Source organism: Chamaea fasciata, unplaced genomic scaffold, assembly GCF_029207755.1.
Source record: "Chamaea fasciata isolate MVZ Bird 193981 ecotype frontalis unplaced genomic scaffold, bChaFas1.0.hap1 SCAF_2, whole genome shotgun sequence".
NCBI classification, from domain to species: Eukaryota; Metazoa; Chordata; class Aves; order Passeriformes; family Sylviidae; genus Chamaea; species Chamaea fasciata.
In genome coordinates this window covers 67,424,237-67,451,753 of record NW_027094087.1, presented here as the reverse complement: position 1 = coordinate 67,451,753, position 27,517 = coordinate 67,424,237, and the positions used below count along the sequence as shown (strand labels likewise).

Sequence of the window (27,517 nt, the reverse complement as noted above, 5' to 3'; positions counted from 1 at the left end):
TACAATTTACAGACCACAGAAAGTTTTCAATTTTCTTAGTACTTCTGTGTTCCCTGAAAATCAGCGGAAAACATAAAATAAATCCTGAACATTAGCAACAGTACCACCTTGAAAACAGGCATGATTCTGCCAGCTCTTCTTATTATAAATTCTCACTGCAATTTCATTACAGTGAGAATTTATAATTTCACACAATACACGTGTTTCTGTGGACACAAGGAAGGGGGACTATGGGGCAGAAACAGGCAACAAAGCTGGGGACTGTTTAAGCTAGTACAGTCACAACTGTACTGCTGGGTAAATCATTAGTGATATTCAATCACTAATTGAATATCACTAATATTAGCATTACTTTCCTGTAACATGCTGCATAACACTTGCAGTTAACAGCCAAATTTTAGGCCATTTAAAAAAAAAAAACAAAACTGAACAAAACAACAATTTCCCTCTGAGATGTGAGTTCATACACGATCAGCCAAAAAGAGTGCTGCTGTTAAATGCTAGCAGGATTAGATTCAATCAAGCACTTTTGTAAGCACCGTAGATCAATAAAAAGATTAGCATTACCTGTCCGTTCAGGTGTTAGTATTGCTTTACTGGAAGTTTTAGAGAAGCTGGGACTATTACAGCCATTGGTATATGGGGTGAGTCTTGCAACAGGACTATAGGGAAAAGCCAAGGAGACAGGTGTAGAGAAGAGGTTCCGCCATCGGCTAGCTGTTAGGGATGCGAGGGAGGAGGGGGGGAAAAACAAGATTTACAGTTATTAATAGAACAGTACTGTCAGAGAGAAAAATCATCTCATCTTAAGCTGTTCATCATACATTTTTTACTTATTACAAGAGGAAAATAACGGTGAAAATTCAGCAGAAAATCAGAGAATCAGAACAGTCTTCTGCATGTAAAAGTGAGCTCTAAAAGGTTTTCTACCAAATATATCTGTTGACTGTATTTTACATATACACCTTTTTGATATATATTCACCACATACATCACTGGGTGACCAACACACAAATAGCAGAGGAAGCGAAAATTGCTACAGTTAGCAGAGAAACAAAAATGGAATTCATAGTGCTCTTCAAGGAATTGTTCATGGCAATTAATCACCACACAATTGAATTAGCAGCTAAATTATCAGTTATGGGAGTTCAGAGACAGAGCAGTAAACGACACTTAACCATCAAGTGCTAAAAACAACTGTAATCCCATATCAAGCTTTTAAGCTATATTTTTCCTTCTTTTTTTACACCATCAAATTCCTGATTGCATAAGCATGATTTGTTTTTTGTTTTTTTTCCCCACTGTTTCTGGAATAACAGAACAAGGCATCCTTTTTTCTACACATTGTTTACAGAAAGCTTGCAAGGCATCTGGTCTTCTAAGCAGTATCACAAAGCACTCAAGAGTAGGCAAAAAAGCTAAAGGCTTATTTCATTTACATTTACATTTACCTAATTCACATTTTCTTACTCATGTATTAAAAGCATTAATACACCCGTACTTTGTTTTGCCTATTTTCACACACCTTTAAAAAGCAAAATAAACGACATTCCCAAGCTCTTCCAAAAATAAATATTAGTAATAAAATTGTTTTAGGAAGAAGGAAAATTTTAAAAGATAAATTTCAGACAACTCAGAGATACAAGGAAAGATGAAAAACATATGATGGGAATTTTTTTTTAATAGAATCTATTTTCTACTCGTAGATGTTATGAACAGTGACACAAGAGGGGGAGCCAGGAACATACTTACACCTGGCTTTGAAAACAACAGCATAACCTCAATGTTTGCAGGTGCTCTTTGCAGTGTCAGATGCTACAAACTGGTTTTCAAAACCAGAAGGGCCCAAAAGCCTTCAAAAGCCATTCTCCATCACATGGCTACTTAATACCACAATCTGCTGTGTTATTTGGACCTGTTCATCTGGTCATTTTACACACTAACAGCCACTCAAATAACAGTCATGTTTTCTGATTTCAAACCTCCCTACCACCAAAATGATTTAGCAGAGCATATGAACTCTCTTCCTCCTTCTTCCTAACATCAACTTCAAGTAGCCATGGGAAGGATGTCTTGGTGGGCTGTCAGTCACATCCTCACAATCTTTTACAATATCAGTTTGACAGCAATCCAAACAGCACCATTTCTCCTCCTATTGCTTTTGCTTTGACCTACTTAAATGTATCCTGGGTTTGTACGGAGTATAAGTCTTTTCAGTTCTTCCCACAAGTGCTGCTAAGCTAGGAGTGAAGACAACTGCCTGGTTCCAGCACAGGCACAAAGCATTCTGCTGGGGACAGGAATTACCTGCAGGGCCCAGGCTCTGAGAAGGGTAGCTAAATACACGTTAGTAACATATAAAAATTCAAACTGTGTTCTTTGCTGTCCCCTCATCAAACAATTACTGCAATTCTCTCATTTTTGGTGATTCTAGTTCCTTGAAGCTCAAAGAAACCCAGAGTTCTGAGATTTTTAAAGGCAGCATCAGCACCACTTTCAGGAAATTGCTCAATGCCAAGCCACGCAACACAGATTTCCCAGCTGGATTGTTCGTCCTCAACATTCACTAACGTGATCAGTTCTAAAGTGAAGCATTCAAGTGTCTCAGGACAAAAAGGAGAGCCAACACACATGAACATAAGTCTACAAATTAGCAATTAACATGAGTCCCCGGGGATGAGGTTAAGTCACAAGGTGTTAATAACAGTAAACTGATCCGAGGCATTCTCCACAGCTAACGTCCGTCATTTCCACCAGGAATCATCAATAAGACAAAGGGATGACAGTTCCTTGAGATTTCATTTTCCTGCCTAGCACAAGCTACTGCTTTGTAGCAGCCTGACCATTTGCCAGGCCAATTAGCTGCCAGCATGTTCTCAGCCCCAGATGTGGTGGGGCACACAGCACAAATAAACATCATTCATTACCCTCGACAATAACCGCTGTGAGCTGGCCCACCGAGCACAAGGCAACAGTTATCACGACTCTGAAAATGAGCATCCACACCAAGAATATAATTAGTATTTATGACCAGGAGATTTCAAACTCCTTTCAAATAGCATGTGTTCTCAGGGAAAGATGGATGGATGGATGAGACCAAGAAGCTCTATCTATACTAACTTCTACATATACTAAACCTCTAAGGATACCAATGTAAAATATTCCCAATTCTACAAACTTCTGCCACTGTGCCTAAAATAAAACTTTCTAGTTTAAGCATTAGGAAATGATGGATACTTTTTAGGCATATGAGTAAATTCATTGTTTAGCATCAAATATAGAAAACAGCTTTCATAAGGTTTCAAAAGGAAATATCAACACACATATTGAGCACTTTACCATACTAACAAAGACAGCAAAATTAGACTTACTGAAGTCTTGTGCTAATGCCAAAGCCATGAAAAGGTATGTAGGAAGTGAGTGCTACAGACATGAAGGGAAATATGCAAATTCATGTAAAATTTGTAAAATCCCAAAACTGTGCAACGGACAGTCATTTTAGAACAGTTATTTTGCTCCAAATTGAACGTGAGACTGTCCTGGTTAGCAAGATAAGCACCACTCTACTATGCATGGATGAGACAATGTTGTTAAGACCTATAAGTTTAAAATCCCAGCTGTTCAGGTGTGAATTTTACATTATTTGTAGCTTCTTAAAGCCCCGATACCAGTTACCTGAAGATGAAAATGATCAGGTACCCTTCAAAAACAAGGTTTCTAATCTTTGCAGTTGAATAGAAACATAGATAATCGTGCTCTGAGTAACTTATACTGAAGACGCACTGAAAGGAAGAAGAGATTCAGGCACTAGAAGGAAAGCAGGGGCATCTAAAAAAACAATCAAGAGAAAAGCCAAAAAATCCATTCCATTGACTGACATCAAAGAGGTAAACGCTTTCAATTTGACTTCTTGAAGCATAAAAGTGGTGGAACGAATATTGTACTGTAATATGCATAAACTGTCCCAGTCAACTCTATAGCTATCAGAAGTGTCCAACTTTTTGGGTATGATTTCCTTGGTTTTGATAAATTCTTAGTAACTAGACTGCTGACAAAGCACTGTGTTACCCAATACCCACTCTAATGTTAGAAAAAAGACTTTCAGGCTGACCACATAAATACGCAATCAAAACCTTTCCTATAAAAAATAAAATCAGCAACAAGCACTCATACCTTTAAAATACTCACTAACAGAACTGAAGGCTTAAAAATTAATTAACCTTATTTTTGTAACATCCCTGGAGACATCAAAATGCTAAAACAGATGAAAATAATAACTCATACAGGAAAATATGAGCAACTAATTAAAAAATAAAAATATTCACCATACCGACTCCTGTGAATAACCAGTGTTTAATAAGAACTGTTGCAAAATTTCACATGAAAGCCTGAACAAGTAAACATCCACAGAATTGCAGTGCTCAAAAGGAACCTCACACCCTGCAAAACCACAGGATTCTGTACCACCTTTAAAGCAATTCCCTTCCTAAAACTAATTCCTCATTTAAGCAACATAAGGTTAAAAAAAATAATTTAACCATATACAGAAGAATGCTTTTGAAAGGGAAGATAAAATTTGCTATTTAAATTAATGGGAATACTCATCAGCGGGAACACAAGGTAAAAATAGTAGGTAGAGATCCTCATTATGTTGTTTTAGTTACGAGGGTTGGTGTGAACAGGGACTGATCAAGTACAGGTCCTCTACTTGAGGAATCAGATACACCTACACCTAGATCATCATATGTGATATTTCCACATATATATACATGTGGGTGACCGAGCACTGGAACAGAGAGGTTGTAGAGTCTCCCTCACTGGAGATACTTGAAAGTCATATGGAGACAACCTTGTGCAATGTGTCATGGGACGACCCTGCCTGAGAACAAAGGCTGGACCAGATGAGCCACTGTGGTCTCTTACAGCTTGACCCATTCTGTGGTCTTATTAGCTAAGGCTATAAGGGTTTCCAAGAAACCAAACCCAGTACTCGCACATTTTAAACATCTTCCCATTTTCATAACTCCATTATGAAACTCAGTGAGCTCAGTTTGCCAGAACAAGAACTTACTTTCACGCTAAGCAACACAAATAAAGAAATTTTTTTTTTTTTTTTGCTATAAAGACAGAAAACAATAAAATCATATATACCAGAGTTACACTACAGATTAAACATGCTAAAATATTTGAAACATTATCTGGCTTATTTATCCACTCAATTAGGTTAACTTTTGTATAGGCCTCCAGGCAAAGGCAAAGATACTTTTTAAGCCCAAGCTTAAAACAAATTCTATTGCACACATGCAGACATTTGGAAATGGGTTCTAATCACACAGCCTGAACAAAATCCTCTTTTGAGCCAGCACTGGAGGAACATTTACAATACTGTCAATCCCCAGTACCACAAATAATTTCCTGCCAACACTATTTCTTTAGTGCAGAAAACCCAAAGTACATCCCTGGTGTATTCTGCATTTGTGTGGTTGCACAGCATCCACACTTAAAAGAACAGTATCTCTTACGGGAGTAAAATACAGAGACCTACATGGAAAACAGAAGCATTCAGTTGATCACAGGACAAAATCAGGAATACAAGAAGGGAATTCAAAACCCTCTCTTCACCATAGGTAAGAATGCCTATGTCAGCTAAGAGGCATCACCTCAGTGAGGTACAACTAATGTCCCTCCCAAAGACAGCAAACCTTCACTTTTGCTCCCTATAAAAAAAGCAATTCAGAATTTGAAAACAACTCTTGCAGTCAGATATAAATCTGGGAATCGCTATGTGTCTACCATGCCTGAAAAGACTGACAGAGGAAAACATGAAGATATTCCCCACTACTCATTGATCAGTGCTGTTATTGGGACACTGGCACAAGATGCAGGAAACAAGGGCTCCCACTACTCAGCAGCCTGTAGAGACTTACAGGAGCCACTCAAAAACCCAGAGTTCCTGCAAGCACTTGAAGCAATACAAGGTAGAAGACAGGTGCTAGATACTTACCAGGAACCAGCACTGGTGCCCCTATCCAGTAAGAGAACTTCAGGGAGCCAAGCCTTCAAATAAGCAGAATCTGTATTTCAAGTACTTCAGTAGCTCCTGAAATCATAGACCTTAGAAGTAAGTGCAATCAATCCTTTGGTCTGTTTCACAGGGTGAGGCATTAACATCAGAAGGACTGAGCACAGAACGCAGTTTAACAACTGTATAAGACCTTTCACCGTTTATCAAAATACAGTGCTTCAAAGCTTTCCTTTGCAATTTTAAGTCCTAAAAATTCACTTCTTTGAAAAAATCATGTGTTTATCATTTAGAAGATTGCAAAATCTGGGCTTAAGACAGCAATAATTTCAGTTATAATAACTGTGAGTAAAGAGAATTGAGTTGTACCTGTAAAATCCGTAAGTTAGTTTGTGGCATGTCCATTTTCCCATCTTGTTGGATATTTTACAGCAAACTTCTTGACTTTTCAAGCAGCACACTCCTAGTTCCAGTCTCCCACAGCCATCAGCTTTGGTCATCCCATCAGCTTATTCCAGTTTGATTTCCTAACCACAGCTGTAGCTCAGTCAACCACCCTACTAGTGGCAGAAGTTTGCCATCAGGCACAGTCACACCTCATATGTTTAATGCACATTTGCAGTCACACTGGAACTGCCATTGCCCAAAACTATTTCGTTGCCCTACCACACAGAGATCACAAAATACTTGAGGCTTGTTTGTTATTTCTGTCCATTGATTTCTCCATCACGAGAAGGAGAGCACCCCCTCATCCCCAACTGCAAGGAGAACAGAAACTTCCCAAGTACAGACTGCACAAAGGGACTCCTTTCCAGAGTCAGAAGAATTGAGGGGTGGGGGGGAAGGTGTTTTAAGATTTGGTTTTATTTCTCATTATTGTACTCTGATTTGACTGGTAGTAAATTTTTCCCCAAGTCGAGTCTGGTTTGCCCATGAGGCTAACTGGTGACTAATCTCTCCCTGCCCTCATCTTGACCCACAATCCTTTCATGAAATTCTCTCTCCCCGGTGCAGCTGAGGATGGAAATGATAACATAGTTTTGGTGGGCACCAGGTGTCTAGCCAGGGGCAATGCACCACATGAAGAAACAGCAATAAATTAGGAGGAGCTGAGAAAATTAAGAGTGTCCACTTGCCTCTAAGACTGGGAAAACTGAAAAGCAACTTTAGGAGTATGTGAGAACTTCTGTTTTAAAAATATGAGAAAACTGGGAGTACCTGAAAAGTTTGTTTCCCACTTCATTCACATGAAGCACAACCTTTTTTGAACAAATGCATTAAAAAGATCTAGTATTAGCATAGAATGAGAAAGCAGTTCAGTTGGTATGTATCGGTATAAAACTGCTTGATATATAGAGCTACAGCATATACCTCAAGAGCTGCCCCAGAAAAAATAGCACAGACCTCTTTTCAAGGTGGAATCAGAAAGCCTGACTAAATTGCAGCAATTCCTTTAACTTCCAGCTAGCACAGCAAGTAATGCAATCAGCAGTGGTGTCTGGCATCCTATTGGTGATAAAACTGCAAATCTAAGATTCAGGACTAATACTTTGCATGGCATAGTCCAGTTGTGCCAGCGATGACCTATCAGTGTGAGCAGGGAAGTTTCAAAGGTAAATTTACAACTACTCTAGTTCGTTGTATTCCAGTGAAAGGCTGACCTGAAATTTTTTGCACACATTGAATGCTGAAAACACAACCACAGCACCGTCCAGCTGCAGCACACTGAAGAGCATGGAAACTCACCATTCTCTGGCCCAATTTTGTCACAAAAATGATCTTATGACATCAAAGAATTCAAAAGACTAGAAAGGAAATGGAACTGCAAGGTATAAGCTACTTCCCCCAACCCCCCAAAAAGGATACTGCATTTTAGCTATGTACTGGAGGGTAGGGTTGTGGGTTTTTTCTTGTTTTGTTGGGTTTTTTTAGCTTGGCTCTGTTTTTTTAAGGCGAACCTTTTCCAGTACAGCTACGTAAACAGACTAGCAGAGGGGCTTTGTGAAAGATGCAAGTGTCTCAGCATTCATTTTTCTCAACACCCTCCTGAGTGCACAAACTCTACCTGCATTCACACACCCAAAAGCAAATTTTCTCATTAGAGACAGCAGCCAAACTTGGCTTTCCAGCTTCTCTCTTTTGAGAATTTAGCCAAATACTATGGTGAAATATTAAGCCTTAGGCATGACCTAGGGCCCAAATCTCTGTTCCCTCCTCAGCTCCGTTTTTATATTAAAAATGCACTGATGCATTTTCATTCTATTTGGTGGAGTGACCAGACCCATGAGCATACATGAGCAGCTCACATTTCAGCTAGTTTGAAGCAAGACAGAGTTTTCTGAGCAGAAGACTCATTCTCGTGTACCACTACATATGGTTACCTGGAACAAAACATATAGCCCCAGATTCTTCTACCAAACTATTAGTATCTCATTCATTACGAGTGTTTACCCCACTTAATTTTAGAAGCCTTCAAATAAGGCATTAAGAGCCTTCAAAAACAGGATTTTGGTAAGGATTCTTACCAAAGGGCACTGTGAATGCAAAAATGAACATGGGAAGATTATGCAAACTCACAAAAAAAAAAAAATCCACCAAAGGTTAAAATCACATCTAATTCAGAGTTCTCATCTGGTTCTGCCAGTCACTGAAGTGGCTATACAGTGCGATGGTGTAAGGGCAGGCATATACGCTGCTTCCCCATAACCCCTCTCTTCCCATATCTATTTATGGTGCACTCTTATAGGTGCTATTCTATGTCCCAGACACAATGAAGATGCTCTTAGGTACATCACTGATGGCTGACCTAGTCACCTCAGGACACTATTTCTAAGAGGAAGGACAGGGCATGATTCACCTCTGCTTGCAAAGGACATGAGCTGTGCCCCTTTTCTCTGCCTACAATGGCAACCCAGTGTGACTGGCTCCACTACAGATCTCTGCACACATTCAAACAAAACTCACTCCGCATTCATCACAGAGAACAATAAACAGAGCTTCAAAACAGAGTTCAAACACTGCATTCAGTTTTCACTTTTTCTAAGCAACTGAAAAAGACAACTCTTGCACCACTAGAGCACTGCAATGCTTGCATACATTGTACTGAAACCAGCTTGTATTAAACTGAAGTCACCTTACGGCCTTCTCAGCAGCAGTTCCAGTTGGAAGGGGACCTCTGTGTTAATTTTTTTAAACAAGGAAGCATTTCTCAATGCCCTTTACCAGGAAGATGAAGCTCACTTGTATCATCACATTTCAGGGAGAGATGGAGAAGTGGAGAACAGCAGCAGGAAGGTGAGACTGCTGAAGTAACACTGCCTCCAAAAGAAACACTCGTCAGAGAACAGCCTCCAGAATGTGTGTAAGGGCAGGCGAGATGAACTCCATGTCTGACACCAGTCGTTTACTCACTCACACAGTGCAGAGTAAAGCAACAGCATTTTCAACAGGAACACAGTGGTAATCACCTCATGTTTTCACCAAGTGGGTAAAGATCTACCACTGTGATGTGCAGACAATGTACCTAAGGCCACTGAAACATCTTCCTCCAATTCTGGCTGGGCCAGCTGGATAGACCTCCTGCCTCCACTGGTACCAGCTATAAATTCCCAGGTCTCTGGTAAGGTTCAGCCAGCAGGCACTGACTGAAATGACCAGGAAAGTTATCATCCAATAATCTCAGCTAGTAAATCTGAAGGAGCAGCAATTCCTGTAGGCACAAATTAAGAGCTCTGAAGAAGCTCTGAGGAGGCTAGTGCATCACCCAGGGGAAGGCAGGACTGTGCCAAGAAACTACATCTCTTGCACAATCAGCATACCGTCACAAGCAGCCAGCTGCACCCTGCCTGGTGGGGAAAACTTACCTGCTCAAATAACCTTGCCAAAACCTCCACACCACACACTAATTTAGGAGTTGTGGCCCTACTCCTCTAACATGGAAAGGGTGTTTTCATGAAGACATTGCTATTGCAGCCTATGGCACTAAGATTTCAGCAGAGCTGTGTCAGAAGTCATATCACTTCAATACCGTTGGAGCACTGTGATCATCGTAAATCACGTTTTACTCACTGCCTGCTAATCCAAAGGGGAATCATTTTTGCTAGTACAATTTGTGAAACCGTTTGTATTTTCCTTAAAAAACCACAGGTTTATCATTGATTACACACACACAACCATAACACCATCATAAGCAAAATCCAAGCTCTCATACTCATAGCATAAACACTGCGAAAAACTCATCCCAACCTGGTTTTCCCTCCTGAATTTGTTACTTTTGGTACTTGTTTTGTTTGTATTTCAGTGGCAGTTGATACAGAAAAATCCCACTGGAGTACTCTGGGAGGAGTACTTTGCTATCACTCAGAACAAAGTGTTCTGTTTGTGACAATACTCCACAAATAACAAAAACAGGCATGTTTTGAACAGAATAAGGTCTTTTTGTCTTTTTCTTTAAATGTTGGCCAGATCTGTAACATCTCCCAGGTCTGAGAGACAGTGTGTCTTGGCCTCAGGACACCTCTTCACTGCCTACTTGTTTGCAGAGCACTAGTAACCTTTGTCTGCCATATAGTTCACACCTTTTAACTCCAGTGGAATTTTGTTTTGCAGACCAGTAGGATATACACTTTCTACATCTGAAACAGTTAAAGGAATGTCTGTAGATATACAGCAGTAAGGACTATATGGCTGTGGGCATCACCTCCACAGCTACTGTAATTCAAAACTTGCAGCATCTTCAGCAGAGATGCCTGCCCAGGATGCAGCTCACACAGTAAAATACTGGTGATGAGTAGTTTGATAGCCACTGTGCCAGATTTACCACCACCACAGTTCTGTGGGTCATGACCATTACCCAAAATTATGAGGATGTAGGTAGATCTGTTTTCTCTGGCTAAAAACTGCCAAAATCTCACAGAGAGGTCCCTTCAACTGTAACCGAATCAATGATATATCCTCATGAAGGAGGAAAGAAGCACAATTTTGGCAACCTCACATGATTTCTGAATCATGTTGTTTGTAGGGTTTGTCACTGATTTTCAGGTCTGGTGTAAAGAAACAAAGAAAGTCTAAAGCACAAAGCCAGGCCCTGATCAAGATATTAAAAAACCCAAAAAACAAAAAAACAACAACAAAAGAAAACTAACTACATCACAGAAATTCCTTCCACTTTGAGATGGAAAATCGTTACCAGAGCTGTTATTTTGCAAGACTGCAAACCACTTAACAGAAGGGAACAGGAGAGCTGTAGCCCTCCCTGGGCACGTCCCCTGGGGCAGGCTGAACCCTCTAACTCACAACTCCCGATCGCCAAGATTCTGGACCAATGAAGAGAGAAACCTAGTATCATATATAAAATTAATAATGTATGTTGGAGTGGGAGTTGCTTCTAATGCTGGCCCATGATCATAAATCCGTGCACTTAAATAAGCCCTTCATCATCCTAAAACTTATCTAGTGGTGAAGTTGATTGAGAGAAATCTGGCCTGCTGTTTGTTTGGATATGTTCATGTATTATTCAGAAGCAGGCTCTCAAGCCACCAATCCATCTGGTACATACATTAGTGAGGTAACTTCACTGTTAGAGGTACTCCTCTACCCCAGCCAGAAGATAGCTCTGTCCCTTGAAGTTATACTGACATGAGAATTTTGCCTCACCATCCAAGAGGAAAGAGAAGCGGTTTCATGTCCCCTCTTCAGAGGGCTTCATACACCCTTGCATACGTCATGGTGGCTGTAGCAACAATTTTTTTCAGTTCAAGTAAAAGCTGGTAAATTCATTTTTTGACAGTTCTCTGTCAAATTATTCATGGAACTACTACTTATGATGCTGCTTTTCTTGGGCATCTGCCTTGCAGCTAAAAGATACTTGCTTCCCCTAGCCAGTCTACACACACCCACTCACTTCTTTGGATTCCTTAATAAGAAAACCAAGTAAGCCTGACGGTGAAGGAGTATTTTGCCAATACAGTAGGATAACATCTGTAAATGACTCTTTACACCACTGAGCAAAGCTGCTCTTTATAAAACACTCTACAAGCATTCCCGTGATCTAGACAGGCTGTATTAATACATGGAAAACCTCCCAGAACAAAAGTATGTACATACCAGGGATCTGGCCAAAGCAGGCAGTGGATTTACATCTTTTCACATTCCTGATGAACAAAACTATGCTGCATTCTCATGTTCAGCACAGACCTGACCTTCCCAACATTTGTACAAATGGCAAGAATACCCCATATAGCTCTGTTATATGAGTCAGTAGGACCCCGTGGTGTCTAGGCAAGTTTTGCAAAGTCCCCATGAAGCAAAATCTCTAAATATAGGGTATCAAACTCCAGAGTTTGAAATAATTTGTAACGATCATTGCCAGCCAAATCTAGAGCATAAATTTACTTTTTTTTTTAGACAAGTGGGAAACATGGAATCTCAGTTTATCACATTTTTAACCTCAAATATAAGGCAGAAGACTCCTCTCAAAGTAATTTGACACTCAGCCCCAAAAGCATACAATTCACAGGCAAAATACCTGAAGGAACATGAAGATAATGCACAAACCCCAGGAAAACGAAAGACTTCCAGTGTCTTCAGCAGACTTTGGATCAACATTTCTACTACTTCTATCTAGTGTATGTTAGACATAATTACAAAAGATTTTTTAAATGGTATTTATTTAGTTACCTTCCTTTGTATCATGAAACTGGAGACACTTCATTCTTGTCTCAGGTTAGTCCTAAAGTTGTAGAAATCCTGTTTTTAACAGATTTAGTTTCAGTATACCACAGGTAAGAAAAAGCTGAAAATTAATTTTGCTTGATGATTAAAAATTCTTCTGAGAGTTACAGTATGGAAGCCAACCAGAATTTCAGTCACAGAGAAGTAGACCATTTGGCAAAATAAAGCATATCCTCCATCTTTACGCAACTGTGATCTGTAATCAGCTCAAGTAGTGTACAATATTCAAATGTGACCTCCAGACCTACTGAAAAATCATGCTACTCTCTGTCACTGGAGGAAGACAGATCTCATGCTCCAAAGATGTTGCTACTTTTCAACTAGTCACTGATTTCAAGTCTGAAGTTTAAGATGGCTTAAATAGAGTAGTGTGAACCTTATCTTGAAAGCACTTATAGCACCTTTAACAGTGTTTAACACACAGAGACACAGATATGGTAACTAGAAACCTGAAAGCTGAAATACAAGAAGTATCATGACATTCATTCACATTGGATCCCAGCGACAGCTACACCAACATATATTATCCATGCAGCACTGCACTGTGTGGATATATTGGAGCTCTGCAGGGTGTAGACAGGCTGTGTGCATTAACAGGATCAACTCTTGGGGTCTTATGTTAGGTACTTATGTTTTAGTAACACAACAAGAAGGTATGAGGTCTGTGCCTGGATATACTCTGTACCCTTCAAGGTTACAAAGAACATGAGAAGGTTTTATCTCATCAGCAAGCAACTTTCTACATAGCAAAAAAATTGTGAGTCTTAGGGTATTTTCTTAACTTCAGCCTGCGGAGGAGGCCTGTTTTGAAAACCAGTTAACCTAATCAGGCTTTTCCTGGTGCAAAAATACAACTCCCACTCACTTAAAACTGTATATTAGACATCCCCACTTCAGCCAACAGCAGATTTAAAACCCCACTGACAGCAATTCATTGACTGTAGGAGCATCTGTCAACAGCAGTGAGAGGGACCCCTGGAGACCAGGGAGGCTCTTGGAGCACATGGTTTATTGCATGGGTCATGGGTGAAAGAGGCTTGCCTTCAGCCACCAGCCTCAGCTGAAGGGGTGCCCCAAAGAGAGAGCTAGGTCCTTGTTACAATGCATTACATCTCTTTTTGTGTAGAATATTCTAATTTACAGTAACCAACCAGCGCAAGATACAAATCCTACAGAATTTACATACAGCCTATGAGAACTGCTATATTACTGTATCACTCTGTATTCTAAACTCTTAAGGCTACTTCCTTATCTACCTTTTCTCTGATACCTAGGCAGGGCTCCTCCCCTGGGCCCCTAGGTGTCCCTTCGTTTGCTATTACTCAACCCATCTCCAGCTAATCACGGTCTTCCTGCCTGCCATGCTTACATCTCAAAGCTTGCTTTCATTTCTGTTTCACTCACAGACTTTATATTTCAGAATCTCTTGCCAAGCAATCATATCTGTAAGCTTTTCCTGTTTCATCTTTCCCAACAATCCACTCTTTTAGAAATGTTCTCAGTCCTTAGAAAGTAACAGCTGCTTTGCAATTTCGATTCTTTGTATTGGTAGGTGCTGAGTAATTGCAATCACAGCAATCCCAGAGAACTCTACTGGACAGACTCTCCTCCTGCAGCTTTGGTTTTGGAACTTGAACAAGTGATAGTAGACAGTAGTAACAGTACCATTGCATAAAAACAAATTAAGATCAAATCACAACTATGCAACAATCAAGCCAAACATTCAATCACAGTATAGACAATTTTATTTTTAAAAAAACACTGAATATATTTCAAGAAGAGCTCAGCAGCTATTGACAAAATGAACAAAGATGAAGGGTGCCTTTGTCCTGTCACTCTGTAAGTGCATGCTTAGGGGTTCCTCTGGGATGAGGAGCAAGGCTTCTCTGTGTGATTTAAAGAACAGGTATTAGTTAACTCCCCTTGCAGATCAGAGCTCAACTACTACACAAGGTACTCTCATGCTGAAAATGTACTATTCATTTAGTCTAGACACTGCACAAGTAAAAAAAAAATGCTATTATGAACTGCTTTGTGGACTCTTCAGGGACGGTAACTCCAGTTAATAAAAGAGAACTTCATCTCCACATGTCACACAGGATGTACAACACTTCTCCTAGGTGGACATGTGCTATACTGCTAACCAGACACGTTAGCAAGAATTTGAATCAAAGGTGTATCACTGCTCTGAACAGGTTGCTGAAGGAAAAATACAGTTAAAAATATGTAATAACATTTCCTAAATTTAATTTTTCTGGCAGCCATCATCATTCTATTTTTCTTTGTTGCATTACCATCAGCAAAACAGAAAAGCATAAAGGGTGAGGGATCCATTCTGTTAAAAAAAGACTCACAGAAGGACAATTTCCCATCCTTCTCCTAACAGTATAGGATCTTTATTACATGCCAGGTAGAATTTAAATATGTCTATTGGGATATAACTCTCTTGATCATTTATGATAGATGAAAAGACAGAAAAGGTAAAATTAGTCCAATTAATCCAAGATCAACCCTAACTGGGACTTTTCCTATCATTACTGTTTAGTCCTGAAATTCCTCTGCATCCCAGCAACACCCATACAAACGCTATAGCTCCCCCTAAAACCCTATCTACTTGCCATCTGTAGTTAACAGGTTAAATTTCCAGCAGGGGATTTTTACCAGAGAGCTCAATTTACAGTTTCTGACTCCAATACTGTTCCAGGATGCCACACTCCCTCTTCTTTGTTCAAATACATCTGCTGCCTATATTGAGGCAGACTGAAAAAGCTAAATCTTAGGCTCAAATCGAGGTCAAAAGCAGCACTTACCCTCCAGGAACCCTGTGGCTTTTAGATATATATAGCAGGTGTCACAGTTATGTGATCATCACGAGAAACTGTTAACACTATTACCAAAAGCAGAGAAAATATACAAAACACTTGAAAAATAAAAGTTCCTGTGTAACAGATTTTTCATACTTTTAAAACAACATACAGGAAAAAAATCATGAGAGTTTATGATTAACATAAGTTCTAACAGAGGTTTAACTGACTGCCAAATATAATAACATATTCAGAATGTGTACCCTCACACAGAATTAAGGTTCAACACCAACCTCCAGTCAAATTAAGAAGCACTAACCAAAAAATTATTACTAGGAAAGTGGGTAAAGTGACATAGAGATGTTCGATATAGATACCATTATCATTACTGTCATGGGGGTTAGAGCTTCTGCAACAATTTTTAAACTAAATAGACCAGCCTCTTCAGATTCCCTCGAGAAAGACCAATGTCTCCTGACACTAACTCAGAGCACATTCCTACATTTAAGCTTCCCTGGGGTGATTACAGGTATCTCAAGGGAGACTCCTTAAGTAAACTTTGCCTTGCGAGTACCTTCCAGATGTACGCTGCACCAAGAACTGTACAGGCATTTAATAAATAGGCATTCTTTGCTCCTCACTAACAAGCGACACAGGTATAAGCTGGCAGAGGAGGAGAGAGGAGTATAATATCACCCAAGAGCATGGTGCTACAGGGAAAGCATGAGAATGGCACACACAGAGGAGTCAAAAGCACACAAATTGCAGAAGCACAATCAGTATGACCATTATACTGCTGCAGCATCCTTCTGCCCTGTCTTACGGTTCAGGATAAAAGGTACCCTGTAGCATCTTTTAAGTGCTTCCATCACCAGAACCTGTCATGTCCACAATAAGCAGAAATGAGCTTGGACAAGATGGTTTGAGTTGTTTCTTCAAGCTTCTCTATAAACATTTTACTTCTTCCAATTAATTACTGTAGATTTATCAGCATCCACATAAACCAAGAACAGGTAAAGTATTTTTTGGACTATGTCCAACAACACAAGAACATATGTGCCTACTTACAAACTGTGATTTTTTTATTATTACTATTTATAAATAAGGATCCATTTGTGAGTGTAGTGAAGTATTCCACACCCAGTGTTTCAAACGACATTAAGAAACAACCATGAGGCAGTCTGAACACTGGCTAAACAACTGCAATATATGACATCATGGAGGAACAGGCTGAAGCCAAGATTCTGCCACTCCACCCTGCCCTGGTTCATTCTGGTCTGCAAATCACTCTATAGTCTGCCTTTCCTATGGGTTAGGAAGGAGAAACAAAGAACTTGGAGATGGTTTGCTAGCATTTCACAGAGCTGCTTGAAGGACATGGTAGACTTTTAGGAGGAAAGGCCATTAGGATGTTAGGATGCTGAGCCAAATCCTATGTACCTGGAGGCAACAACACACCAGATGACTCAGTTGCTATCACCCATGTAACTGCAGGCCACAAAACCGTGCCCAGCACTCACAACGGACTTCAAATATATTATGATGAAAAATATTCCCTAAAGATGAAAGTCACAAATACATCAAGAGCCAACTAACTCTAGAATAAAACAAAATAGTAATTAAAAAAATATATGGTACCATTCATACAGATGCAAATTCTAAAGACATATTACTAAATCCTACTCTCTTATTAAGTCTGCTCTGGTGGAGGACCTTGAGCCCAATGAAATTGGAGCTACATTATATGAGCCACCCCTAAAGCATAAAACAAATTAGAGCCCCTAGCCCTAAGAGCATACTTTTAACTTCTGACACAAATCTTTACAAAATTTTCAAGTGATTTTAAATGAAGTAGTGAGCAGCTAATACTGCTTAGTTAACTTGCAGTGGAATACTTTTTACCACAAGTGATCTTGCACTTACTTTCTTGTGTACTGACAATTTTTCTGTGAAATGACAGCATCAATATAAAGTGCATATTGTATTTTCTTATATGTAAAAAGCAATTCTAAACAGAAAAGACACAACAATGCATACTTACACACAGAAGGGCCTACTGTAGACAGCCTCATTTTAACACCTACAGTCTGGAGCAGAACCAATCCTTCAGCATAAAACAGCAAGGACATGTTTCAGTCATCTAAAACCAGAATGTAATGACATTTTAGGCGCTCCAGCTGGTCCAGTTCAGTGAGCCTGTTGTGCAGATCCTGTATCATACCCATCTGCCCACCTAGATACCTCAAGGATGGAAAAGAGTGCCAGATAATGCTTGGCATGCTCACTAAGATCAATGGATCACAGTCAAAGTGGCTGAACCTTAAACTGTGTATTTACTACACAAACCTAAAAATGGGTGGAACAAACCTGGACCATTATATGTTCTGTGAATTCACATAAATAATCGAGACCCAAAAATGAAGTCCTTACAGTCAGACACAAGAGGAACAGTCCCATGTCTGGAGCTGGAAATTGAGCTACAAAATATATTTCCAAGGAAGATTCAATCACACAGATGTTCCTCTGTGATACAACACAAAGCAATATCCCATGTATCTAATTTAAGACTAGCAGACACAACAATAGAATTTACACCATTTCACCAGTGATTGGAATGTGGAACAGAACTTTTGTGCCTTTCATGGAAAGATACAGATAGCTACTAGGTATGTGAAAACACAAAAAAAAATCCCCAAGCATCCTGTGTCCTCATTTTGGAGGATGAGCTTAGCTTCTAAACAAATGATTACAAACCAGGTCGAGAGTGCCACAACTGAAGAAATAGGAGACAATGATAAAACACCCCTGAATGAAAGGGATCAGGGTTATTCTTGCAAAATACAGAGGGTACTCAAAACTTGTTAAAAATATGAAGTAATTTTGCATCCAAATCCTTCTGATGTTAAGTACTACAAGGTTCTTCTCTAATTACTGGAGAGAAATTACTATCTCCAGACTCATTTCACACAACTGCTTAAGAATGGCTGGGTGGACTGTCCTTCGGCTTCTTCAGAATCAGTGCACAGACAGCTTCTCCCAGGCAATCTAGCTTAAATGACTAAGGTTCAATGAAATCATGCATAATATTTAGTTACAAATCCTTATCACACTTAACTCAGAAACAATCTGTCCTCCATCAACTACAGACAAAACTAAGAAAAAGCAACTGATCTCTCCTATGCAGCAGAGGACACAACTCATCAACCTTTATAGAGGAATTTATCTGACTGCATGAGGGTACCTTCAAAGTTACCCACCTCTAACTCTCTGAGTAACCATTTTAGAATTGTGTACTTCAAGTCCCCTCACCCTGAATTAATACAGGGCAGGCAGCAAAATCAACAGTGGTACTTGGTACTACCTAATGGGAAGAGACAATGCAATCCTTTCTTTCCAGAAGTAGGAGAACTTGTTTGTTCCAAGTCAGACTGCAAGTGCAATGGCCCCCTCTGCATTAGAGGGGCACACAGGGCTGGCTAAGTTGAGCAAACAGCTGTCTACTCTCAAGCAAAAAGCTCTCCCAAAATCTCGTTTTCATACAGATTTCTCTGGTGTTATGAAGTGGGGCTGTTCTGAGCTCAGCCAGCTGTGCAGACTTGGTTACACAGGTACTTTACATTGTAGAAGTGGTAATGGTGGTCCAAATTCACCAGTGAACATCATCCAAAACCTCTTTAGTCTTGGCAACACAAGAGAAAATATTTAAAAATACATAAAATAGATTTAAAAATGCTATGCTCAATGTTATTTTAAAAATTGTTACCCCATATTATCTTTCCATGACCTCATATAGCCAAACACTCCCATTATATAAGACATTGTTTTATACTGCAACACTTGTTGCAGTATACTTTGTGACTTAATTCCTTTAGCATTACCAAAAATGTAATCTTTAAATGCTGCAAAACTTTTTTCAAAATAGCAACTACCTAGGTTGCAACTATTTTTTGCTGACAAATTTTTTTTTTGTCCCACAGGCATATATTTTCACTACTTTTTTTCCCCTTGCACTTTTTAAGCATGAAGCTTTCAGTGAAGCATTCCATTACTGTGATAAATCCACATGCAAAAGACTTTCAGAATAGCTCAGCAACCTCACTAAGGGCAAATATTCCCCAAGAAAATGTTTTTTGTAATTACGAATTTTATAATAGAAGTAAAATTAAGATAATAGTATCTTTTAAAAAGTTCATGAAGGAAAAAAAAAATAGAACACTCAAATTTTGTTTTTAAACTCCTGGGTCTCTAACATTTGTACTAACTCACCTTCTGTCTTGCAACATAAAAAAAAAGATCAAGTAAATTTGTGAATGCCTCTGCCCCACAAGTATTCAGATTAGAGCTTACTGACTATATTTCATTATCAGGTACAGTAAAAAGGATTTTATTTTATTACAAGAACTCTTGCATAAACCCTTAGGTAAAAGCAAATGATTGATGTAAATCTCTTATTTCCATGAAACATGAACAGAGATGCTGAATGTGGAACACCTAGGAAAGAAAATGCAAATAATCAACTTCTTTCTAATATATTAAAACACAAGGGCATTGCCAAGAAGGAAGACTGCATGACCTATTTACAGGACTGTAGACTATATCCCAGAAGGAACCGATCAAAAGACACTTAAGGATCATGGTATAAAAACACACACATCCCAGTATGAACAAAAGCTTCCCAAAAGATGCAATATTGTGAAGACTAGAACCAAAGTGCTCCCTGGAAGTGAAAATTCAGAAATAAACCTTTTAGTAAAGAAGCAATGCTACCTCCATCACACTTGTCTGCATTCTGAAACGTTATTCCCAGCTCTCTTCTGCAGACATCAAAAACAGACCGTGAAGGATAACATGAAAGCCAAAAGCTGGAACAATAATTTGGGGACTAATAAACAGTGGGCAAGACACATAAGATTATCAAAATCAAGAATGCAATGACAGCATTAAGAACAGTCCAGTTTTGAAAAGGTTCTCATTTCAATAGAAAAAATATCTCCAGAGGATAAGCTTCCAAATGTCCTCAAGTCAATTATTAAAACTTGGGTTTCTTTTTAATTTCTATATAGGAAAGTACTTGCACACTTCAGAAGCCAACCCAGAGGTTAGTACTCTGCTAAGTAACACTAAATGTGCCTGTACTTTTAGCATAAAGCAGTGCTGATGCTACCTCTATTGCTTTTAAACACACAGTGCATTACAGGCTTTGAATTTACATTGTGAGTGTAAGTTATTTTAAATAAGAATAAACCTACTGAAATCCTGACATGAAATTTAACAGTGTTTCTAGCTGTTTAACCACTCATGATGAGATGATAATCCCAGCTCAGTAGTCAGCATGGATTAAAAAAAACCACACTCTAAAATGGGATGGGTGTCTTCTCAACTGAGTCAAGATCTACCACCACCTCTCTACCTCTGCATACACTTCAGAATTCAGCTTCCTCTTGTAAGTATATTGATAACCAGAACTCTGTTCTAAGCAAATAATTGAGCTGCACAACAATCAATCCCTAAATATGATTAAATTCCTAAATAGTGTGTACATTGTAATTTAATAAAAAGTAGAAATCACATTGAAGAGCTGTAGTTAAAAGACAAGAGATCTCTGAAGTTAATCAAAAGTTAAGTGTCTGATCTTCTATGCATTTGTTGCCATAAGGGCTTTACACCAAACACTTCTATCTTCAAGTGCACTTGCAGAGTAGCAATGCTACAGTGATAGAGAGAAATACTCTGTTTGAAATGGAAGTCGAGTATCAAACCTGAGTTCCTCCAAATTGAAATACACAAATCCTCAGCAGCTGTGCGAGAAAATCCAGAGATACCAGCAATCGCAAAACCTCTAAGAAGTGCTTATAATTATGCAGCTGTTACAACAAATTACTTCAAATAAATGAAATCTATTAGGAAGCAACTGCTGTGCATGTAGAGGTGCACTCCAAGCACTAAGCTTGTACTGCAGCAGAAGATGCCTAAACAGCCTGACCTCCACGACGTCACATTCCTCAAAAGGTGCTAAGATGTGGATAAGAGCTATGGTTGCTTATAATCTTTTATTATCAGAAGCATACACAAAAAGGAAGCAAACCTCTCATGCCACTTTTTCCATTCCTTCTAGAGCCTTAGACATTTTATTTATAATGGAAACTACAATCATCTGTAAGCCTCTGCACATAACTTCCTGCCTCAAAAGCATTTTACATAGAACTAACCTGCATTATATACGAGCAAGAAAGCTGTATGAAATTTTATTAATCCAGTTCTGAGTATCACAACAGACATATCTGATCCATCAATGGACAGCAAATAAAATTTAACCTAAAAAATCTACTTTAGGGAAAAAAACAAACAAAAATCCACCTTGCCCTTGTTTCAGCACTGGATCCAGCTCAAGCATACAAGATAATCTTTGTTCACTTGACAGTATTTTTATTTCTGGTATTAACAGACTACAGCACAAAAGTTCCCTATGACAGTGGTTTTTAACAGTTGAAGTGTATTCTGTATCTTAAAGACTCAAATTATTTCACGATGAACCCATGGAAAGTGGAATAGAGCTAGGATAAGGGGAGAGAACATTGTCTCTTTCTGCATGAATCAAAAGTTACACAAATTAAAACCTTCTGCCTGGGGCCCTATCAGCTGTAACCTACTAGATTTTTTTTTTTCTTAACAGGTAAAAAACAACACAGTATTATCAAAATAAATCATTTTGTTTGGTCTCCTCCCAGTTTTTTTTCTCGGTATGTTGTATATTTGGGCATCAACCTTAACTAATATTTAACATTGGGATCCAGCACAGTAACAAGTAAAACTCCTCTAATGAGACTCTTTTGTTTTGTGGAATCATAAGCAATGGAAAGAAACTGCAATGGGTCTGTTTCACATCATACCTTGCCATCCACAGGTGACGTAACAGCATCCACCCTGAAGCACAATAATAATTTAGGAAAGAAAACAGAGTTTACCTCTTTTAAACTATAAACTACTAAAGCAAATTGCAAAACCTACTTCAGCTGCCTACTGTTCTTAAACATCTGAAATGGTATTTCTGAATAAGAACTCATCCAAGCCAAATTCTGAATCTAGCCAATATTTCATATTCCCCAATAAAGGGAAGCTTCCTATCTGGAAGGCTGAATTGGATGAGTTACACTTCGAAGCCCTGCATAAAAGCTGAGCTCCTACAGACTGACTCCTTGCTAAGCCTCTTAAGTCCTCAGTTTATCCACCCGCCTCCTTCAGAGCTTTTTGCAGAAGTGGAGTTAGGCAGGGCATCTTCAGCCAGGGTGTCAGCCACCACCATCTCATGAGTTTCAGAGGGGTTACAGCCATCTGCATCAGCTAGGAAGTTTACTAGCTGATCTTTCTGCTCACTGAACTTAATCATGTCCCAACATCTTCAATTACTGCCAAAAAAACACAGAAGAGGCTCCACAACACCATTAAGACTGTTAGGTGGCCCTGTTCAATTACCCTAAAAAAATAAAATAGACAGCAAGATTAAAATCCAAACAGCAAGAAAATTGACGCTACAATATCCAGAGAACTGCTGTAAGCGTAACAAACCAGAAAGGTTTCAAACAGAAGATAACTGACAAAGAGTAAGAAAAAAGATGTGATCCAGTCCAGCCCACACAGATAAAACAACTGAAACAAACAACAAACATTACCTCAACACTGTAATTGCTCAGGGAAAACAGGAATGATTCCAAACAAAGATCATCACAGGAGGTTACATTTAACTTTCATCCTTCTTAAAGCCAGCATGCTTAATCCACAGAAACAGTTTGTAATAAGCCTAGTTCATTATAAACATTATAAAAGCTTTACCTACTTAGTGGTAGACCAGAGGAATGTTGATCAGCTTGCCCAAATTCTCAAAGTGGTTCACAGAAGAACCACTTGCTGGAGACCACTTCTGTGCTTATAATAAACCTTAAGGATTTATGCCAAGATGAATTCTTAACTTCCACCATGAAATACTCAAAACAATCATTTTCACTAGATCAGAAACAGGCTGGTGAGCACAGCTAAGTGAAAAGAAAGTACCACCCTTCAAGTGATTTTCGGGCCTGAAAGACCAAGTAGCTGTCGGACTATTTCATTGCCTTCTGTGTTGGCAGAAGTCTCTCACAAGACTTTCAGACTTGTTATGAGATATCCTAATGCTGGGACATTTCAAAAAGCAAATGAAAACTTTAATGAAAATGAGGATGTAATGTAGTAAGAAAAATTCACATGAGCAGAAATAAATGAAGGCAGGATGAAAAAATCTTAGTAAGAGAACAGGAATTTGTTACAACTCAAAAATAAGACTGGCAATTTTTTTTTTCTTGGCTCACAGCTCTTCTCTCTGCATGAACTTATTCAGATATGCTGGCTTTGCAGTCAAAAATCAATTTTTACTGCTTTTTATTTCCATGTGCACTCTGATGCCTAAAGAGCTGTAACAACTAAACTGGTTTAATTTTTGGCTAATGCACCATGCACTAAGCAAATTCTACCGATAAGCCATTTCAGAAAGCACTCTCTGGTACACTATAAATGTTTTCTGACTACTCATTTAATAGTTCTCAAGTAATTTAGTGTTAACCATTGATTCAGAGCCAAGCAGAAGAGACACAACTAGATTTCAAAATACCTTGAAAATGCCCTTGCAAGGCATATGGCTAAAAGGGGAAAACACCATTCAATTTACAAGTACAAAGTTTGAAACTTAAGTACCAGAAAAGAAGAATGCCATACTTAGCGAGTCACTTATAAAATCTGGATGGATTATGTGTACATAATTATACATGTACATCACTGATTGAGTGCACTGCAAAACAAAACACAGGAAAGTCAGGTTACAGAAGTTCGCTGTACTTCAAAAACCAAATTATTATATTCTTTAAAAAGTCTCACATTTGACTGAAAAACTAAGGAATAAATAAATATGGTGAAACCAACTTCTAAAAATCTCAGACTAGGAAGATGACATTTGCTTATTATGTATTACTTAAACCGTGCAAGTGCTAAAAGAAAGTACTTAGAAATACGAGTGTTAATCAAGTTTTAACTGAATTATTAATTAAAGCAATTTTACCAAAGAATTGCCGTAGTATAAACACAAGTCTATTTCCTCCCTGAACATACTGCTCCCATAATAGGTTTTATTTATGGCATGTAATTTCTCAGAAACTTTTTACAGAGCTCTTACAGAGGAAACTCATGAGCCAATCGCCATCAGCAGAACATATGGATCAGAGTAACTCATTGTCAACATAACTCAGTGACATATGTCGTGTGCTGTGACTTCTGCAGAGAGAGAGACTGAACTGAGAACTATAGAGTGATTTTAATTTGAAACCTTTATTGCCTATTCAATTTAAATAAATCCTTTTAAGGGCAAAAAATAGGTCATGCACTAACTACTCTTGCTTGTTTCTACACTGACATTACAGGCTTGACTCCATTGTCCATACTTGGATGTGCCTGCCCACTTGAGAGGCCCTTGGGGAGGCCAAGGTATCATTAAAGAACAGGAAAAGCACAGGACCTTTGGAAGGTCTGCATCTGTCCTGAATCCTGATTCCTGAAGAAAACAGGGTAATAGGCCATCTCAAAGGGCACTAGTTACCTACTATGTGGGGCAACCTAAACAGAGCTTCTACACCAGACTGCACTCCATTGTTGAATGCCCAACTCCACAGAGATGTACCTTCAGGCGAGTACATGGGGTCGAGTGCCAAGCACCCAATTACTGTCAGGAGACTCGAGAGAATTATTCTACAGTCAAAACCTAAACCTTGTCACCTGAGCAGCTCCCCTGATTCCTCTGACTCTACACACAAAACTTCCATTGATAGGCAAACACGAAACTCAGCTCACCCTACAGACACCTGAACTCAGACACCAAATAAACTAAGTCCACCCTAAAATTAGATGAGGTGATTGCCAATATAGGAACCACAGCTTGTCCACGTAACTTGAGGCAAATAAGCTCAACTAAATACTTCTAGATCAATAATCACTGCAGGATCTTTCATAGTCAATGCAAAGAGGCTGATACCTTCAGAGCCTGATTCAGTTAAATGCCTGATTTTGGATAAGACATCCACAGCTACCCACATCCTCCAAAGCATACAGGAACATGCTCAATCTCTCTTAATGATGGCTGTAGCTAACTTATACAGCCATATGTTCACACTGTCATTAGCTTTATTCCTTCTTCTGTCATGTTCCTGTATTGTTCATTTTCTTCTTCTTTCCTACTGAGTTATAAACCTTAATATTCCCCCCTAATCACTTTCTTCAACAACACTTAATACAATCTTAATGAGACCCCAGACAGTAAGAAAATAACAAAAGTCTGGTATTTACTTAAAACAAAAGTTTGAGCACACAGAGAACTCTATAAATTCACCAGCACAGACCAACCAATCTCAGCAGCTGAGATTACCGAGAGGTCAACAAAACAGCACTAAAGTCAAGTTACAGCTCTTCTTGGTGTGTGCTATACTTAGCAAAGTTCTGACACTATATTAGATGTTGACAAATACGCCTTTAATGATTTATAGCCTCATGATAATTTTGACTATACAGAAAATGAAAAGCACCCTTTTTCAAACCTCAACAGATATGCCAACAGTAAAGCTAGCATCAATATTTCCTTGCCAGGAGGTCCTCTATTTTAAGCCATGGATAAAAACTGACAAGTTAGAACAAGAAGTTGTGAAGGAGAAAAAATGGGTAACAAAGGAGGCAAATACTTTAAAAACTGCATGATCAGAAACAAAAACATTCAAACATTTGTTAGCATTCATTTAATGAAGAAAGACTTGCATACATAGGAAGAAACTGCATTTCTGCCATGTGGAAAGCCTGCTAAATTGGGAAAATTCCCAAGAGGAGTGAAACACCAGACCAAAAATGCCAACCTCCTAATAACAAAATAAACAAAATAAGATTACCTTGCTCCAATCTAAAGCATAGGGAACGTTTTGCAGCTTCTATTTCAGGAGTGGGATGATCCAGAACACGCCTGCACCACTGCAGAGGACTCAGTGATTTCTCTCGAGGAGTGTGAGTCTTGGTAGGCAAGACGTACAACCTTAACCAAAAGACACAGAAGTATCAGCAAGATACGCAATACTGCAAAGTTTGCTTTTGTAGCTCACTTTCCTATCAGATCACTTATGATTTATGTATCCAAAGCCCTGCAAGAGGATATCTGATAAAAAGAAATATATCCTAAAGCAGAGGAGTTTACACTAGTTTTCTTTCTTCCCTCCTCCAAGAAATAGGTGGCAAAGTATCAACTCTACAGGTCTGGCATGTCCAAAAAAAGTTCAAGTAGATTCCACATTAAAATCTTCCATCTAATCACTACCACTGTCTCAATTTCAGCACTGTCCAAAGTTCAAATATATTAAGTGCTGTAACACACCAAAGGTGCTCTTCCTTTTCCTATTACTTATATTTACTGGAGATTTAGATAATTTCAGCACCTGATTTTATCTTCTCCCAGATGAAACAGATGTTGTTCAAGTCGTATTTGTAATGATTAAAAAAAATTTGATGAGAAACACTGAAAATCTATTTTCAACATCAGCAGAAAAGAAAAAAAAAGCACATATGCAAAAAAAAGGACTGTATGTGCATCGTTCTCAGACAAGATCTGGCAACTGATCAGTGGCACCTTAGGAAACCAGGTTTTTAAGATGATTTCATGGGAGAATTCTTGAGGCTGAGATCTGGGTTGCTGTTGTTGCCCTGGCAGATTAGCAGGCACAGCAGATGCCGATTCACCTGGGAGAGTGCAAATCTTCCAGGAAGCAAACTATTCTTGTCTGCTGCCAAGACTGACACAGCTCCCTGGCCTGACCACCTCCGAGACATGGGGCTAGGGACACCCAGAGGCAGATTCTTAAGGCACCAGAAAAACACTCCACAGACTGTAATGGGATCTGGCCTATAC

At 39.0% G+C, this 27,517-nt stretch overlaps 1 protein-coding gene across 3 annotated transcripts in view; it reads right to left on the bottom strand.

The window, feature by feature from the left end:
* Positions 1-27,517, bottom strand: part of SLAIN1 (SLAIN motif family member 1) — a 51,201-nt gene that overhangs the window by 20,908 nt on the left and 2,776 nt on the right. For 2 of the 3 annotated variants that reach the window (XM_066176330.1, XM_066176331.1), the window contains exon 2: positions 26,511-26,650. In XM_066176330.1, the coding sequence (XP_066032427.1) occupies positions 26,511-26,650 (140 nt within the window). Of the gene's footprint in view, positions 1-567; positions 718-26,510; positions 26,651-27,517 lie in introns of all 3 variants that reach the window. The other variant, XM_066176329.1, reaches the window with a different exon arrangement.